Source organism: Porites lutea, chromosome 2 (genome assembly GCF_958299795.1).
Source record: "Porites lutea chromosome 2, jaPorLute2.1, whole genome shotgun sequence".
Classification (NCBI taxonomy): Eukaryota; Metazoa; Cnidaria; class Anthozoa; order Scleractinia; family Poritidae; genus Porites; species Porites lutea.
The window spans coordinates 44,656,381-44,672,787 of NC_133202.1; the positions used below are offsets into that span (position 1 = coordinate 44,656,381).

Below are 16,407 nucleotides of genomic sequence, written 5' to 3' on the forward strand. Positions count from 1 at the left end.
ACATGTAAATGCTCCATGCAGTAGGAAGGAACACAACGTTGTTTCCAGGAAAGTGCTGTATGTGCAAAATGAGTTTGGACGCGGCAGTGAGCGTTTTAACGCGGGCTGTAGAGCTGGATCAATCCCAAAGCTATTCAGAAGCCTTAGTTTGCTATCAAGAAGGCCTTGCACTATTGATGAATGTGCTGAAAGACACAAAAGATGACTCCACAAGGGTGCACTACCGTGAAAAAATGGAGTCTTACATTGCTCGCGCAGAAAAGCTGAAAACGTTAGTAACAGAGCAGAAGGAAGCAGGAACTTTTCACGAGAAAATCAACATAAAGGACGGGGCAGTTGGATATAGTTACCGACGAGTGTTTGACAAATATTTGGAAGGAAACATCACAGAAGTTGTTGTCGAAGATCCGTACATTCGAAACGTGCATCAGATATACAACTTCCTTCGATTTTGTGAGCTACTTGTTACTGTTGGCACAGTGCGAAACATCAAACTTGTAACTGGTGAGTGATATACAAAAAATTACAATTTCAGAATTGCCAACCCAGTGTCGGACGTTCACCGAATTTGGGAGGGGAAGATCTAGAGCTGGCACAAGTACAGTCGTGAGTTGTGGGGGAGACAATTTTCCACGGGCGTAGAGGGAGGGTGAGTTTTCGGTGTTCTATTAACCTGTTAGCGGTGTCCTTAACAGCTGAGGTAGGTGGTTGATGTATGGGAGTATATATTGTACCCACGTTGCATCCCAGGGAGGGGGGAGGGGTACTCCGGATTCCAAGTAAGGGGATGATTGAATTGGGGCAACAATCAAAACCAAAAAAAATCCCTAGGACCTTCAATAATACCCATAAAATTCCATGGACCAAAATTAACCCGCAACAGGAGCCTATGGGTCATGGGGGAGGGGGGGGGGGGGGGGGTGTCATGGGCTCCTCACCCCAAAACATCCCATGCAGAATTTCCGAGCTTTAAAACTTATCAAGCATTAAAATTAATGATATAACACAACAAATAAAAACAATGGAAAGAAAATTTGCATAACTACGCTGGTGGGATACGCATGCAGGCACAACCTCGAATCTTCAGATTTTTTTTTAATACCACCCCCCCCCCCAAAAAAAAGTTCTTTTTAGCTTCTACTTAAAAAAAGCCACCAAAAAAATCCCAAAGCAAAAATTTCAAGCGCCCAAAATATCCTTCGATCATCACTTGAAATCTGGAGTAAGCATTGAAGTTGTATTGATGTATTTTTACACTGTGTGCTGCGAAGCTACAACACCAACAGAGCCATAAATATTTCTGAATCAGCCCGAGGTCTGGTATTCTGATTTTCAGTTTTGACCTTATTACAGTTGTGTAAGGGTTACCTCGTACATGAAAGTAAACACGAATAGCAACAGGTCATTTGCACGATGACATCATTTTACTACTACGACCAGAATCCTTCAGCGTTTTGCTATCTTGTGCTAATTAGAGCTTTTGTTATTCAAACCTCACTGGGATAACAAAAATTTAAATTTGAAAGGAAAAACGAAAATGATTCTGGTCATAGTAGTAAAATGACGCCATCGTGCAATGGCCTATTCTCTCCCTGTATTGTTTTTGTTTGAGTGAATGAGGTCGAAATTCACAGAAAGATATTTGTGGATCAAATCACTTAGACTTTCCACGTCTCCTTCGTGAACCGCAAAACAGTAATTCTCCGAAAAACGAACATTGTAAAAATTTCCTTGAAGAAATGCAATCTCTTTTTCCTTTACTTTGTCCATAGAGGAATTCATAATTGTCGCTTGAAAGATCTTGAAGGCCTTGATCTCACTTGGCTGGTTTTCCCGCCAGATAATTTGCGAAAATTTAACATAAGTAAATAAGGTCACGAGTCAACCAGAAGGTTCCCGACAGGAAGATCGATCATTTAACCGGAACTCTCTTTTCATTTTGCCAAACTACCGCTGACTTGTTAATCAAACACTGAAAACTCACCCTCCCTCTACGCTCGGGAAAATTGTCTCCCGAGCTGTGGGAAAAGGTTTGAGATGTCTCAAATAGACTTCTTCAGCTTGTATATTTTGTTTCCCCAAAGTAGGTCATGTAATAATACTCTAGAGAATAGTTTCATTCAAATGTTGTCTTATTCCCGTGCATATGTGTGCATAATTCAATAAGACATAGGTGGCAATTTCCTCTGCTGAGACGTTCAAGAATTGGAAAAACAAAGCAGGCAAGCTAAAGAGGTCTATTTTCTAGTGGAAGGACTCAGTGCCGGATCCACACCTTGAGATAAGGGGACAGGGGTCGGTCATCCAGACGCTTGGATAAGGAAAGGGGAGGGAAAAACTTTTTTCGGCCCTTTGGGCCTCTGTTTGGTCTAAACATAAGGGGAGGCCCAGGCCGCCCAGGCCCCCCAGGCCCCTCCCCTGAATCTGCCACTGAGACTTCTAGCAGGAATTATGGGTTTTCAAAGTCACATAGCATGATCTCTTGCGAGATAGTTCTTGATTATTGTTTCCCTCCCGCACTTCAGGAGAGCTTGCTTGCAGGCTATAAGACTCACAACAGTTAAGCTTGTGAGACTTGGCAAGTCTGACAAATCGCATTTAATGCTTCAAAAATTTAACTTTTATGACATCATTACTTTAGAATTATAGCCACAACATATGTACTTTCTCGCCACTGCAATGTGTTTAGCCTGCAAAGGTATCCGTTTCTCCTTCGTTCTTCACTGCCGGGGACGTTTCATGAGGAGGAAACCCCCTTGGGGTGAAGAGCGAAGGAGAAGCGGATGTTTTCGCAGGCTACAATGTGTTTCACAGCGCTCTTTGTCATTTTTTCCCAAATGGTAAAAGCTTTCCAATATACAGACTAAGTAGGGACATTGGTTTTAGGCAACATTTCAGTAAATGTTTTTTTATTTTTCCACAGTTCAAGATGAAGATCCTGAGAGTCAAAATAATCAAGCCAAGAGGCTGCAAGGACTTAAAAACAGTTTAAAGAGACACAACATAAATTTAGAGATTGGGTACTCATCAACCCTTCATGACCGTGAAATCCGGTTCAACAATGGTTGGGTGATTAAAATTGGCCGCGGCCTTGATTACTTTAAAGCACCTCCTGGGAAATTCTGCATTGGATTTTGTGACTTTAACTTGCGAGAATGCCACGAAACAGTGATTGATATTTATCTAAAGAAAAGATAAATAATAACCCACACAAATGTATTTCACGTATAATGAGCCATTTTGGAGTTGCACAGGGAACTTGGGCGAGTTTCAAATTTCAACTACCGGTAATCGATAAACTGACACCATCATATAAAAGGTTATGTTGAGATTGGTCATTTGACCGAGTATATAAACTCTTTAAAATTTTACAGTTTTTCTTTTAAACTGTGAAATTCATAATATGCATCTACTACTTGAAAGGAACTAATTCGAAAATCACCGTGTTTGCCCATTTTTAGGAATATCACAGAAATCGTGAAAAAAATTAAGAGTCACAAAACTACAGAGGTTTGTATGGCTCTTTAACCATGTTTCAAGAGTCATAACTTGATCCCTGTTCAACCTTAGAGCACCAAACTTGGTCAAATGACCAATCTCAACATGACCTTTTATATAGTGGTGTCAGTTTATCGATTAGTTGAAATTTGAAACTCACCCCAGTTCCGTACGCAACTCTGAAATGGCCAATAATGCCACTGGAACCATTGTCTGACATTAGCTATAGGGATGACACATGGTATGGACTGGTAATGGTTTCCTTAAGTTTAACCATTACACAGTTACAACAAATAAGTAGATTTATGGTTGTTATTAATAGTTATAAAATAATATTGTATTAATTTATTTTTAGATTTATTTTAAGCAAGGCGAAAGTTGTATGAACTTTTGATTTTTTTAGCCCCAAAATATAACTACACTGTAACTTATTGTTAGGAAATTGTGTGCATACGATATATTGTTGGAGAAATAGCTCTTTGTTCATTTCAAAGCCAAGCCACATATAAAGCAAACTTCTTTGCAATGGAAGGAAATTATATAAAAGCATCTTGCTAACTATCTGTAAGTGACTCTTTGTTATACTTTTGATTCCATTTGTACTCATCATGAGCTTTTCTGATTGGCTGTGAATCCAGGAAAGAAAGAGAAGTTTGGCATCATCAATATTTTCGCTAGTTGTATCTGTTGGTGTCAAAAAAAGAAACCCTGAAAATTATTTTAAAAAGGACGATTACAGATACTCAAAGGTATATATTCTGGTGAAGGAAACAATTGGCACTAGAAATTGTTAGCAAGCATGCAAGGTGCATCCTTATAACCTTTTCTATTTGACATACAGGTAGTGACGTTTCTATAGGAATATTTTTTCCATGGTCAAGTTTAACCAAGTCTTGAAATTTCCACTTGGTAATGCCCATATTAGCCTGCGTTGCAGAGTGACCTAATCTAGTTTTGTCTGTGGCGCAGGCTAGTCTCTACTTTATTTGAATGAAAATCTGGTAGCTCTATTTTGAAATATGACAAACTATAGATGAACGTTCAAGGCACCCTTTGGACCCTTCTCGGGTTCACACCCCACCAGAAGCGTTTTTTCTAACTCGACCTAACCGAAAAACAAGTACTGTTATAAATTGCAACCGGGTGCCAGTGAAACGCAGGGTCTGGGTCGGGTCTATCTTTTTTTAAAGGATTAAGGTTATGTTAATTAGGTTTAGGGTTGACACTAACCCTAACCCTAATATAACCCTAAAAAAGAGATAGACCCCAACCCCGACCAAAGGGGGTAGGACCGTAAAAGGCCAAGCGACAAGGGTTTCTCTGAATGGGAAAATTTTTGTGTTTTGAATAGGTTGTCACTTATGGGAGGAGGTCGGATCGCACAGTGGAGGTTGGCAACATACTTTGCAACACTCCAAGCCAAAAACAAAAAAGAGTTTTATAATATACACATTGTAAAATAGAATGTAGGACAATAAACCGCGCTGGGGCGCGTACTGCTTAATAATTAGATCTTTACACCGAGAAGATTTACTTTGCATATGTAATCACAAATCTGGTAGTTTTTTTTTTTACTTTTGTCTGTCCGTCAATGAAACGGCTCTATTAACAATTTAACTATTGATGTCAAAGAAGAGGTTGATAGTAATGAAAGGAACAAGTTTGATTGCATAAGGACAGTGAGAACATTTCTTTCAGGCTTTCAGACAGAACTAAGAGGGCCTCGCGAATAAACAGATAGGGGAGGGGGGGACTGGGGATGTTTTCATGTTTGTGCGCTCCTTTGGCCTTCGTAGCAGGTGTCGAAAGGGGTAGGGGGTAGGGAGGAAGGGATAAAGGGAGGGGGATTGGAGCTTTTCTCACTCCCCCCTCCCCCTCCCCTTTCGTCGCCTGCCACGCATGCACGGCCCCCATGTACCTTCGTTTTCGTAAATATCCCCTTGATTAAACGCCTCGCTTTAAATAAGCATCTCCAGCCCGCCAGACGCACTACGAATTCGATTTTTGGAGAACAAAAACAAGGCGGAGGGGGAAAACTGAATAAAATGGACAGAAAAAGAATACTTTTCTTTATTCAGCCATCTTAAATTCCTGACAAGCACGAGATCTCTATTAGAGTTCACCATTTTCACAGCTAAAAAAGCGATTCTCTGTTGTTGTTGTTTTCTCTCCTAACAGTTTTTAAAGTTGGCGAAGATGACACGAAATGATGTTCACAACTGAAACTTTTACGCCAGTAACAAGACAGTATACTTCTGAAATCGTCAAACACTGTCTAGAGTGAAGTACTAGATCAGTTTATTGACAGCCTTAACGTCTTGTCTCCTTTATGTCGTTCAGGGATCAAGACCCTACTTTTTGATCAAGCTAATAGGATAAAACTACCCTTTTTGATGGGTTTTTCAGTTATTGCGATTTATTTTCTGGGTTTATTCACCCGAATGTACGCAGATAACCGGCTCGAGCTTGAAGATGGAAACGTTTTTTTTGGACTCCATCAAGATGCGTCTACTCGCTAGCCCGGTGGCTACAATGGGACATGGCTCCAAAACAGTAGAAAAAACATCATCATTACTTCGCATGGCCGCTCTGGCTCTCAGCTAATGGGTGATATCTTTAACCACCATCGTCCCTCTGTGTTTTATATGTACGAACCGCTACAAACCGCCCAAAGTGTTCTAAAGCAAACAGATCAGAATATGAGTTATAGAAGTATCGTCGAACTGTTATTAACAGGGATATTTGACTGCAAATTTGTCCAGCCACATATTGTAGCTGATTTTGAGAGATATTACCGCAAACCCACACATCCTCGCGTAAGCCAATCTATTGCATCGCAGCCTTTATGTCCCTAGAAACCTACAGACCAAGGATGGGACCACAGCTCTGTTATCCAGTGACAAGCGAGTCCTTAGGAAAAGCTTGTGGGGATAATTACGATTCCACCGTCATTAAAGTTCTTATGTCTCGCATTCCTGAAAATAGCTTTAAAACTATATTAGCTTCATGCAACTCTCTGGACAGCGACTGCAAAGTTATCTTTCTCGTGAGAGACCCCAGAGCTGTTATCCCTTCCTTGCTTGGTATTGGTTTCTTTAAGGAGAAGGGAGACGATCAAGGCCGGCTAGGCACAAGAATGTCCAGTTACCAGCAATGCAAACAAACAGAAGATAATTTAGAGTTTGTCAGAAAACTGCCAAAATCAATACGCAAGAGAATCAAACTTCAGATATATGAAGATTTGGCAATAAAGCCCTTGAAGGAGCTTTCACGTCTGTATGAGTTTGCTGGGTTGACTGTGCTGGAAGGCGTGCGAACATGGTTGAACGAAACGACGAAAGCTTGTAATCACGAGATGGATGGGGTACTGGTCACGTGCACAAAAGATGACGCTTGGGCTGCTGCAAACCGCTGGAGATGGAAAGTACATCCACATGAAATTAATGTTGTTGAACATTTTTGTCGAGGTGTTCTTCGATTGATGGGTTATTTACCTAGCTGCAGAGGGATCTTACGAATTACTGATGAATAAGGATGTTCAGTTGTTCAGCGAGGACTATGAAGCAAGAAATTGGTTTTTACATTAAAAGTACGACAAGGAACTGGTACTTTTCGAACTTGAAAAATTGTCAAAATTGGAACGGTTATTAGGTTATTCGTATTAAGGGCTTTCTTTAAAACGTTTATCCCAGTTGTTTAAATTTCATTTAATTTGTGTTCAAATATTGCATCATATTTATAATCATTATTTTTTTTTGTCTTACTTTGAAGAACCAGAGAGAGAGAGATTTCAAGCTGTTGGTTTAAACCCTATAGAGCCTCTGTATAATGCTAATTTAAAACCAACATTTAATTAAGCAAGGACAACAGAATATCTTAGTCATATTTGGGAAAAAATCCATCGTGATTACGCTTATTCTTGAGATAATGAATAAAGAGAGCTCAAAATTCTTTTCACAAGTTGCACACGTTACCGTGGTATCTGAAGGTTTTAACCACCTCCTATGATTAATATCATCTTTTTCAGTTTCGCGAGCCGAAACGGAAAACTATGAAAAAATTACTGCAGTTGGCAACAAGGCAAGCAAGAAAACAGTTATTTTACTTGATTGGGCTTCGTCTCAGTGATTTATTGCGATTTATATTCTTTACCTCTCGATCTAGCCATACGAGAACAACCTGAAACGTGTTGCTATGAACATTTTTGACTCAATCACGATGGCACTACAGGCTGTACAAGATGGTTCAATAGAACAAAACTCTAAGCAAGCTAAAAGATATATTATTATGGTATCACATGGCCGCTCTGGCTCTACACTCACCTGTACGCTAATTATTTATTCTTCGAGCCCGAATGGGCCCTGAGTCAATTAGCCCATGAGGCCGAAGACCGAATGGGCTATTGACGCAGAGGCCATGACGGCGAGAGGAATAATTGTTTTAGTAAGATCCAACTAGTTGGTCCAAAATATCGATAATAAAAAATTTTAGCTACTTAAAGCTAGACTTAAATCCTTTTTTGCCTCCAAAAAGCCGGCGCTTTTCGCTACTAGTGGGCTATACATATAGCCTAGTAGTAGCTCAATTAATCAGAGCACAGCACTGATAATAGACCTCTAGCTGGATTTTACCAGTTGGTGATATCTTTAAGCACCATCCTTCCGTGTTTTATATGTCCGAACCGCTACAAACCAACCAACGTGTTGAAGGAAAAAATGCGATCAAACTAAATATGAGTTACAACAGTATGGCCAAGCAGTTTTTGACGGGTATATTTAAATGCAAATTTGACCAGCCACAGATTTTACTGAGCTGATATTGAGGCATATTGCCGCAAACCAGCTCATCCTCGCGTAAGCCAAGCTATATTGAATCGCCGCGTTTATGTCTAAGCTAAGGCTCAGCACTGAAAAAAGCATGTATTCAATGTGCAAAACTTGAACTTAAAAGATTAAATGTTTTCATATGTTAAAGGCTAAAAATGAATTTGTTGTCCCTGTTTTGGGCATATATTCAAACAAACCCTCTGGAAGAGGATAATAATGGAATTAATTAAAGCCAAAATTCGAATATAATGACAAAATGAGGCTTACAGTCACCGCAATTCAACGTGAAACAGTTTCAAAGCTTTAATACGCTCTTTTTACTGTTGTTTATGCAAGTAACGTTTTTATCAACATCATTATTTCTAATTACTTCTCTCTCACCTTAATCATTTATCATCCCACAACACAGATGTATCAACAATGTCATCGGATTTTTAATTAGAATATTTTATTAGTGAATGCCTTTTATATTCACAGTCGTGTAATTTATAATATTCAGTCTTCTCAGTTCAGTAATACCTCGCTTCCCTAAGATGGCTATAAGTCGACTAAGGCGGAATGTTCCTTTGATATTATTCGGCGTGGCTGCGTTCTGTATTGCAGGGAGTTATCTTTTGGATATTCTGATACAACGCGAGCAGCAGCGACGTAATGCAGAACTCTATTTGAACTTCGAAAAAGTGTTTTCCAACGGCCCAGCAAGCAACTTTACACGTGGCTCAGAACGAGTTAGAAAGAACCTAATCGTCGTGTCGCATGGCCGCTCTGGTTCCACTCTAATGGGTGATATTTTTAATCACCATCCCTCCGTCTTTTATATGTACGAGCCGTTACAAAGCCCCGAAAGGGTTATGAAAGGATTTAGAGGCGGAAATATCAATTATAGTCAAATGGTCGATCATTTTCTAACTGGTTTATTTCGTTGCACATTTGACGATCCAGATATCTTGTATGATATGCAAAGATATTATCGCAAACCCGACCACCCACGCATAAGCCAAGCTATTGCATCTCCGCCCTTGTGTCCTTATCGACTTACAGATCCAAAATGGAATCCCAAACTCTGCCACCCCATGACAAGTAAAGCTTTGGGCACAGCTTGTAGGGATCACTACGATTTAACTGTCATAAAGGTTCTTATGGCTCGCATTCCTGAAAACAGCATAAAAACTATTTTTTCTTCATGCAACTCAAAGGACGTCGACTGCAAAGTTGTCTTTCTGATAAGAGACCCCAGAGCGGTAATTACTTCTTCGCGTATCATTGGGTTTTTCAAAGAGACTGGAGGACGGACAGCTCTTCAGGGCACCAAAAGCTACAGCTATAAGCGGTGTAAGCAGACAGAAGAAAACTTGGAGTATGTAAGAAGACTACCTGATTCACTTCGAGAAAGGATCAAAATTCAGCGATTCGAAGACTTGGCCATGAACCCACTGAAAGAGCTATCAAGTCTTTTCGAGTTCGCTGCGCTGCCTGTGTTGGAAAGCGTGAAGACCTGGTTGAAACAAACGACGCACTCAAGTAGGGCAGCCTGTAATCACATGGACGGAGTAGATGTTACTTGCACCAAAGATGATTACTGGACTGCGATAAACCGCTGGAGATGGGGAGCACATCCACATGAAATTGATATAATAGAGCATAACTGTGCGAAAGTTATGAATCTTATGGGATACAGGCCGGTAGACCGATCGAATGATCTGCTTGTCAATAGGACAATTCCACTCTTTCGCGAGACTTTTGAGGCAAAACATTGGTTTTTGCATTAAATATGGTACAGCATATTATCGCCAATGGATAAAAAGAATTGTATAGACAAAAAAAATTCCTTAACAAGACTCAAGTCGCATACATGAGTATATATTAGCACTTACAATGACTGTATATAAAATTGGAATTTCAAGTAACTACTTAATCTTGGGCATTCATGTTTAGGGTTCCACATGTTTGGCTGAATTGCGGCCATAAGGAAGGACGATAAGCACAAATCCAGGGTTAGTAAGAGTTTTAAACTAGTTTATTGAACAATGAAGTAAATTACTTTCAATTTTCAAACAAACGTGTCAGTTTACAGTCCAGTCGCTCAAAAAAAATAAATACAGTAGGCAGAAATGCATTTTACATCAGCCAAGTTGAATAAAATCCAGAAGACATCTAATTACGTATACGTTTAAAGCGTGCACTATTAATTTTTTGGGGAAAACATCATGGACACGTTGCCGCGCCTAAATGATCGACGATGATAGTTTAGACAATGAGTATCTGCATGTTATCTTTTTTTAAAGTTCCCGTAGGTGTTTGTCCCTAGCAATCATTACATGGTTGTAATCGATGCTGTACTGTCTAGATTGACAGGATTGAATGTTGATTTAGCTTCTTTCCAAGACTGTTAGAAAATTATTGCGTCATTGTGGCGGGAAAACTCGCCACGTGATCTGAGAACTGAACTTTGTACAAGAGTCTAGGAACTGTGTAGTCGTTCGGAGTCGTGGAGCTTATTGAGTGGGTAGATTGAGTGTAGATCATCGAAATTTTACGAAAATTGATGTCGATGAATTCTTTAAGTGTAGAACAGAGTACAGAATTCTAAAATATGAACATGTGAAGAAATATACTTTCAATGAAGTGAAGAATTAAAGCTACATACAACTGGTTGTATCACACATAATTTGTGACAAAAACTCCAGGCTTCTGAAGGAAGCGGCGCACCTTGTGAGAAGGATTATGTCTTTTTATGGTAGGGTAGAGCTGAAGGACTGTGACTGCTAGTGTCCGGAATTGCTGGGAGAACTGAATCATCTAAGGGTACAAAATCGATACAGAAGACACGCACGCCCTGCGACTTTAATTTGAACATTCACGGACTTTTTGAAAATACTTAACGAACGCCCCAAGGTTAAAGATCAATCATTTTACTAAGATTTTGTTGCTGCTGTTAGTAAGGTACCGGCCTATAACAGCACTTGGAGTTTGGGTGGAGTCAGAACGACTGCCTAGGGTCAGCTGTAGGGTACTTTGACATAATCCGGAAGAATGAATGAGAATGAACAAAGCCTGCTGGAACTTTTTTCCTATTACAATCAGAAATACGTTCTTCAATATAAAGCCATACCACAGAATCTCCTCCAGAAGAACTCAGCTAAGGCGCACTAGCAACACCCAACTACCACAGCGCAGACTGCGACACGGAACATTCATTGGTGCGCAGAAGGGTTCCCCTCCTGCCGAAGAAATGCCTTCACCCCAAGGCGGTTCTGGTTCCGCACGCATCAACACTGCATTAAGGGGGAATTACAGTTAAACGCCTTGTTCGTATTATACTTGTTTTTCTCTTTAAAGAAAAACAAGTAAGCCATATAAAATATTACATTTGCGGGACGCTTTTTTCTTAAGAATCGTAACCGCAAAACGAATTAAAGGCAACTGAAAAGAATTGTAAAGTCAAAACAATCTGGCAAAAATCGGGAGAATCGGAGTCCTAAAACGAAACGCGAGAATCGATATAATCGTAGAAGTGGAGATGAGTATTTATAACTAATTCAGTTCAGAACTCCATAATGACGTTGACACATAAATACAACCTCGTCCCCAGGTTGCTTTTCTCCGGCTAGGTGGAGAAGCGCCCTGAGGACGAGGTTGACATAATGATTCATAAACAAAGTAATTCTCTACAAAGGAAGGAACCGCATGCCGATTAGGGTTAAGCCCTTAAAGCACTGACTCGGAAAACGGTTAGCTTCTATTTGGGGTTAAGGTTGATGCCATATACTTTCAACTCAAACCACCTCTTCCCAGCAAATCCTTGGCAATCTAGTGGTTTGGATGGGGGACTGCAGACCGCGAAAATGTAGCCTCTGCTCGCAGAGTAGCAGACTCGATGCTCCGCTATCGAATCCAGCTTGTGCCACCCTCGATGATTTTTTCTTTAAACTATTGAAGAGACTTAAACGTTCATGAACATTTTATCAAGCAAAAATTCCAAGACTGACATAAAAATTTCATGTAGGAAAAGGGAAATGTCTTGTGAGAGCCACTATGAGTGTGAACAACTGAAGTATGGTGCACAACTCCTATTATACTTTTCTCCGATTTAGCACTTATCGCTTGAGAGGCTTATAACTGATGTAGTACTCGTTGTCGGAAAAGAAATAGGTAATGCTTAACTTGATTATTCTGTGATTAAATATTAATTAGAAATTGACATTTGTAGCGCAAAGAAGTTAGATTTAGTGACATTAGATTTCACAATAATGTAGACAAAGTCCGAGTATATGAGGGTCTCAATGGGGTGGTGGCTTTTACGGTTATCGGCTAAAATTTTGGCTCTTTTACGGCTATCGGTTAATTTTTTTCAGTTACGGTTAACGAAAAAGTTAAAAATTAACTTCTTTTGTTTCAGAAAGTTAAATATTAATTAACGTGTATTTTTTTTTAATAAAGGTCTTCGGATCATCTAGGGATCATGAAACAAGCTTTTTTTTTTTTGAAAAATTTTAACATTTGATAGATCATACTTTTTATAAAGTATTCCACTTCTAATATTATTTTACACATAGAAATGTCAATAGTCAATTTAAAAATAATCTTTGTGAAAAAGCAAAAGCAGACATGCGAACACCCAACTCAAGGCCAACATTCATTATAACAGAAATGACCGTTTTCACACTAGAGAAGGATTACTCGTGTGAGACGAGTTATCCGTTTGATGATTCGCGTCAGATAGGTGATACGTGTTAATTTGAAAATGGAATAGTCAGTAATTTTGAATGAAAAATCCGCTTGACTTTTGACGACGGGATTATCCTTTCCTGATAGCCTGTGTGCAGCCGCCCCCTCCCTTCAGAAAAAATCGGAGAAGGGGTGTCTGTGGGGAGGACGCAACTGTACACAGGCTAGTCTCAGACGGATGAACCATTTCTAGCTCTAGTGTGAAACTGAGCGGCCAATAACAAAATTCCCGTGTCCAGTGTTTTTAATGATAGCGAAGGACTGTACGGAACGACTGGCTGCCGTTGCCTTGTCCGTAGGCCGCATTATTCCGCGCGGCTAATGCGTTCCGGGTCACGTGGTCCGAGCGAGTTCGCCACCGGAATGCCTTGACCGAGATTGCGTGGGAAGACGCCGTACTGGGACTAGGCTTGAGAAAGTCTACCGTAGCGTCAGAGAAAAATAAGGAAATGTTGTTTATCGGCAACGTGTTTTACAAACAGTGACATCTGTGCTTATAATTGTTGTTTCACTAGTGTTTCGAGGGCACGACCTCCGGAAATTTGCAAATATTAATCCCCAGCAAGAAGCCACACTTTCGCTATGGAAAAAATTAGTTCCCCGAGAGAGCGCCGGAAATGGAGCCTAGGTCTTGGTTACTCCTAAAAGGCGCTTCGCCTAACGTGCGTACGGAGTCACACTAGCCAGGAAATAAAAAAGGCAACCATAACTGAGTTTAGTACCTTCCTTAAAAGTAGCAAATCTAGGGAACACGTTCTTTTACGGTTAACTCTTTTTTACCCTATTTATGGCTAACGGTTAAAATTTTTCATTTTTTACGGCTATCGGCTAAATTTTTGGCCGTTTTACGCCTATCGGTTAACCCCATTGAGACCCTCGTATATTTACGACATAAAATGATGTAACTGCATGCATTTTCTTAGGCTAAATAAGGTGAAAGAACGTGCGATTTTGTAAAAGACACTTAATTTAGATACATTACAATGGGAACTTTTACTGTACATTTGATTAATGTAAAAATACTGCCTTACGCAAGGATAGTAGAAAAACCACTGTATACTTAGAATGTTTTAGTTGAGTTGATCGATTCGTTGATCGTTGATCGTTTAGTTACGTTGATCGTTGAGTTACGAACGTTGAATATGTGAGAGTTGTACATCGCAGTAGATTGTTGGATTGCATTAAATCGTGTTGTTACATCGAAAGATACAGTCCTCTTGATTTGTTTGAACCAGCGGATCGGGGTTAAAAGACAGTCACATAACACTACTGTACTATGTTGTTTACACTGGCTTCCTGTTAAATCTCGTGGATTTAAATACTTCTTACATTTAAAGCTATCTATGGTCATGCGCCTGTACTTGAGTGACTTGTTCGCTAGTAAAGAACAGCCGCGCTATAGTCTCCGTTAAACTAAAGGTCTTCTCTTAAAATATCCTAGACTAAAACTCAAAAAGACTAATTAGGGGATCGCGCTTTTTCATCTGCGGCCCCTAACATATCGAGCAATCTACCCCTAGCTTCTCAGCCGTGAGGACAATTTTGAATGTTTTTAACGTTTTCTTTTTAAAACGCATCTTTTTAGACTTGCTTTTGATATGTTTTGAACCTGCTATGATGTAATGTTTTTAGTGAGTTTATTTAAATTTTTAGCTTTTATTACTATGTACATTTGAGCTTTTATTTTCTTTTTAACCCATTCGCCCCTGAACCGCCCGTAACCGCCCGTGCGGATCCAGGTCCTTTCTACCCATTGTGACGTCATCAGTTTTAACGGTCAAGGATAACTTTCTTCGCTAACTTGTGCAGAGTGAAGAGATCTTTCAAACCATACTAGAATGAGCACAATTCAGTCAAGGACACCGGAGAAACAAGCAAAAAACCACGTGACATTGACCTGAAAATCTCCATGAAAATCTTGTTCCAATACCCACCTACCTTTCCTTTCACCTAATCCTAAGATCCTAAAAGCTTTCCTAAAAACTCTTCCCACCAAAATGAAGCCCACTAAATGCCCAGCAAGAGAGAAAAAAAATGAGGCAAGAAAAGCGAAAAAAGAAGGGAGGAGAGAAAGCGAAAAGTAAAAGTCAAGACTGCTGTGTCACTTTTAAACCCCCCAAAAAACTCTCGAAATTTTGCTTTCTGCGCATGCCCGAACTTCGCAAGCTGATATTTTGCATCTGGATCAGAAGGCCGCGAAGTGTTGGACCTGTAAACCAGTTTGTGGTAAGTTTTAGCTCTTTATAGCACGACAGTGACCAGAAAACCACTCGACTAGCTTCAAAACGCGTTTTTCGGCAAAATCTCCAGGAGCGAATGGGTTAACTAGCATTTTAACGCGCTTGGATCACATGGAAAAGGCGCGCATAAATTTTTAATAAACGATTATTATCATTACTGTTGTACGCATGCGTAAGGTCGTACGCGAGCATACCCAAACCCGTAGGCACTGGGTCGAGAATGTTCAACAGACCGTATCGACGCATACGCATACAAAATGCCCTCCTGTTTATCTAACCTGTTTCTCTTGTCACAAACCACTTTTAAAATAGTGTCCGGCTTCACGCCTCCAACTGACAACCCGGAAATTATGCACTCTCATTGAGTTCCGGCCAGATCATCTCGTGATTTACAGTCAGGTTGTTTGTGCCACTTTTCACGTGGGGATATAAATTAACCATGCAAGAAGGAAATTTGAAAAAAAAAATCGGTTTTTATATCTCTCTTTAAATTCAAGAGAGGCCGCTAAAACTGTTTATTTTGAAGAGGCGATGACTCAGTGATTATCTCAAGCAGGCTCTTACTGAACTTCAGAAATTATAGAAACTTGTTTGCAAGCAACAACAACAACAACAACAACAATTTTAAGCAAGCAAGTTTCACCTGAAAATACCGCCGTTAATCGAAGAGTAGGCGTGCTAACTGACAAAGCCAGTGATCGATCACTTAGTTCATTTGATTTTCAGTTAAAGATACTACTGTTGTCTTAATTTTTGACAAGTCACGTTCTTAAAAACGAAAGAATGGGCAAAGACTTCAAAACCTGATTTCCAAGGAAATCAGTTGTATACAACAGCAACTGAATACAATTTAGGGCCTGTTTCAGCTGCTTCGTGATAGCCCTGAATTTCAGACATTACTTAGAGTGTAGAGTCGCTTAATCCCCAGTAAGCGACCACAAAATTCAGGCTTTTTTTGTGAAGGAAGCGAACAGGCAATGGCATGCATTTCATGAAGTATAAAAGAACTTTTGTCTTTCCCCTATAGCCTTTATTTTCCTTTATTCCCCGCCGCCTAGTTATTTTTTGTGTGGGTTATCCTGTATAAACTCTTACGCAGTTACGCAATGTGTGCA

The 16,407-nt window shown here is 39.9% G+C and overlaps 2 protein-coding genes and 1 pseudogene across 2 annotated transcripts; all 3 read left to right on the forward strand.

Moving 5' to 3' along the window:
• The first annotated feature begins 26 nt into the window (after nucleotides 1–26).
• On the forward strand, nucleotides 27–4,216 carry LOC140927071 (MIT domain-containing protein 1-like). The gene is made up of 2 exons (XM_073376736.1): nucleotides 27–504; nucleotides 2,924–4,216. The coding sequence occupies exons 1-2, from the start codon at nucleotides 60–62 to the stop codon at nucleotides 3,196–3,198; spliced, it is 720 nt and encodes a 239-aa protein (XP_073232837.1). The 5' UTR covers nucleotides 27–59; the 3' UTR covers nucleotides 3,199–4,216.
• LOC140926277 (carbohydrate sulfotransferase 4-like) lies at nucleotides 3,693–7,085 on the forward strand (annotated as a pseudogene).
• Nucleotides 7,086–8,857: 1,772 nt separating this feature from the next.
• Nucleotides 8,858–10,377, forward strand: LOC140926278 (carbohydrate sulfotransferase 6-like). Its single transcript, XM_073376039.1, has one exon. The coding sequence runs from the start codon at nucleotides 8,858–8,860 to the stop codon at nucleotides 10,091–10,093; it is 1,236 nt and encodes a 411-aa protein (XP_073232140.1). The 3' UTR covers nucleotides 10,094–10,377.
• Nucleotides 10,378–16,407: the final 6,030 nt, after the last annotated feature.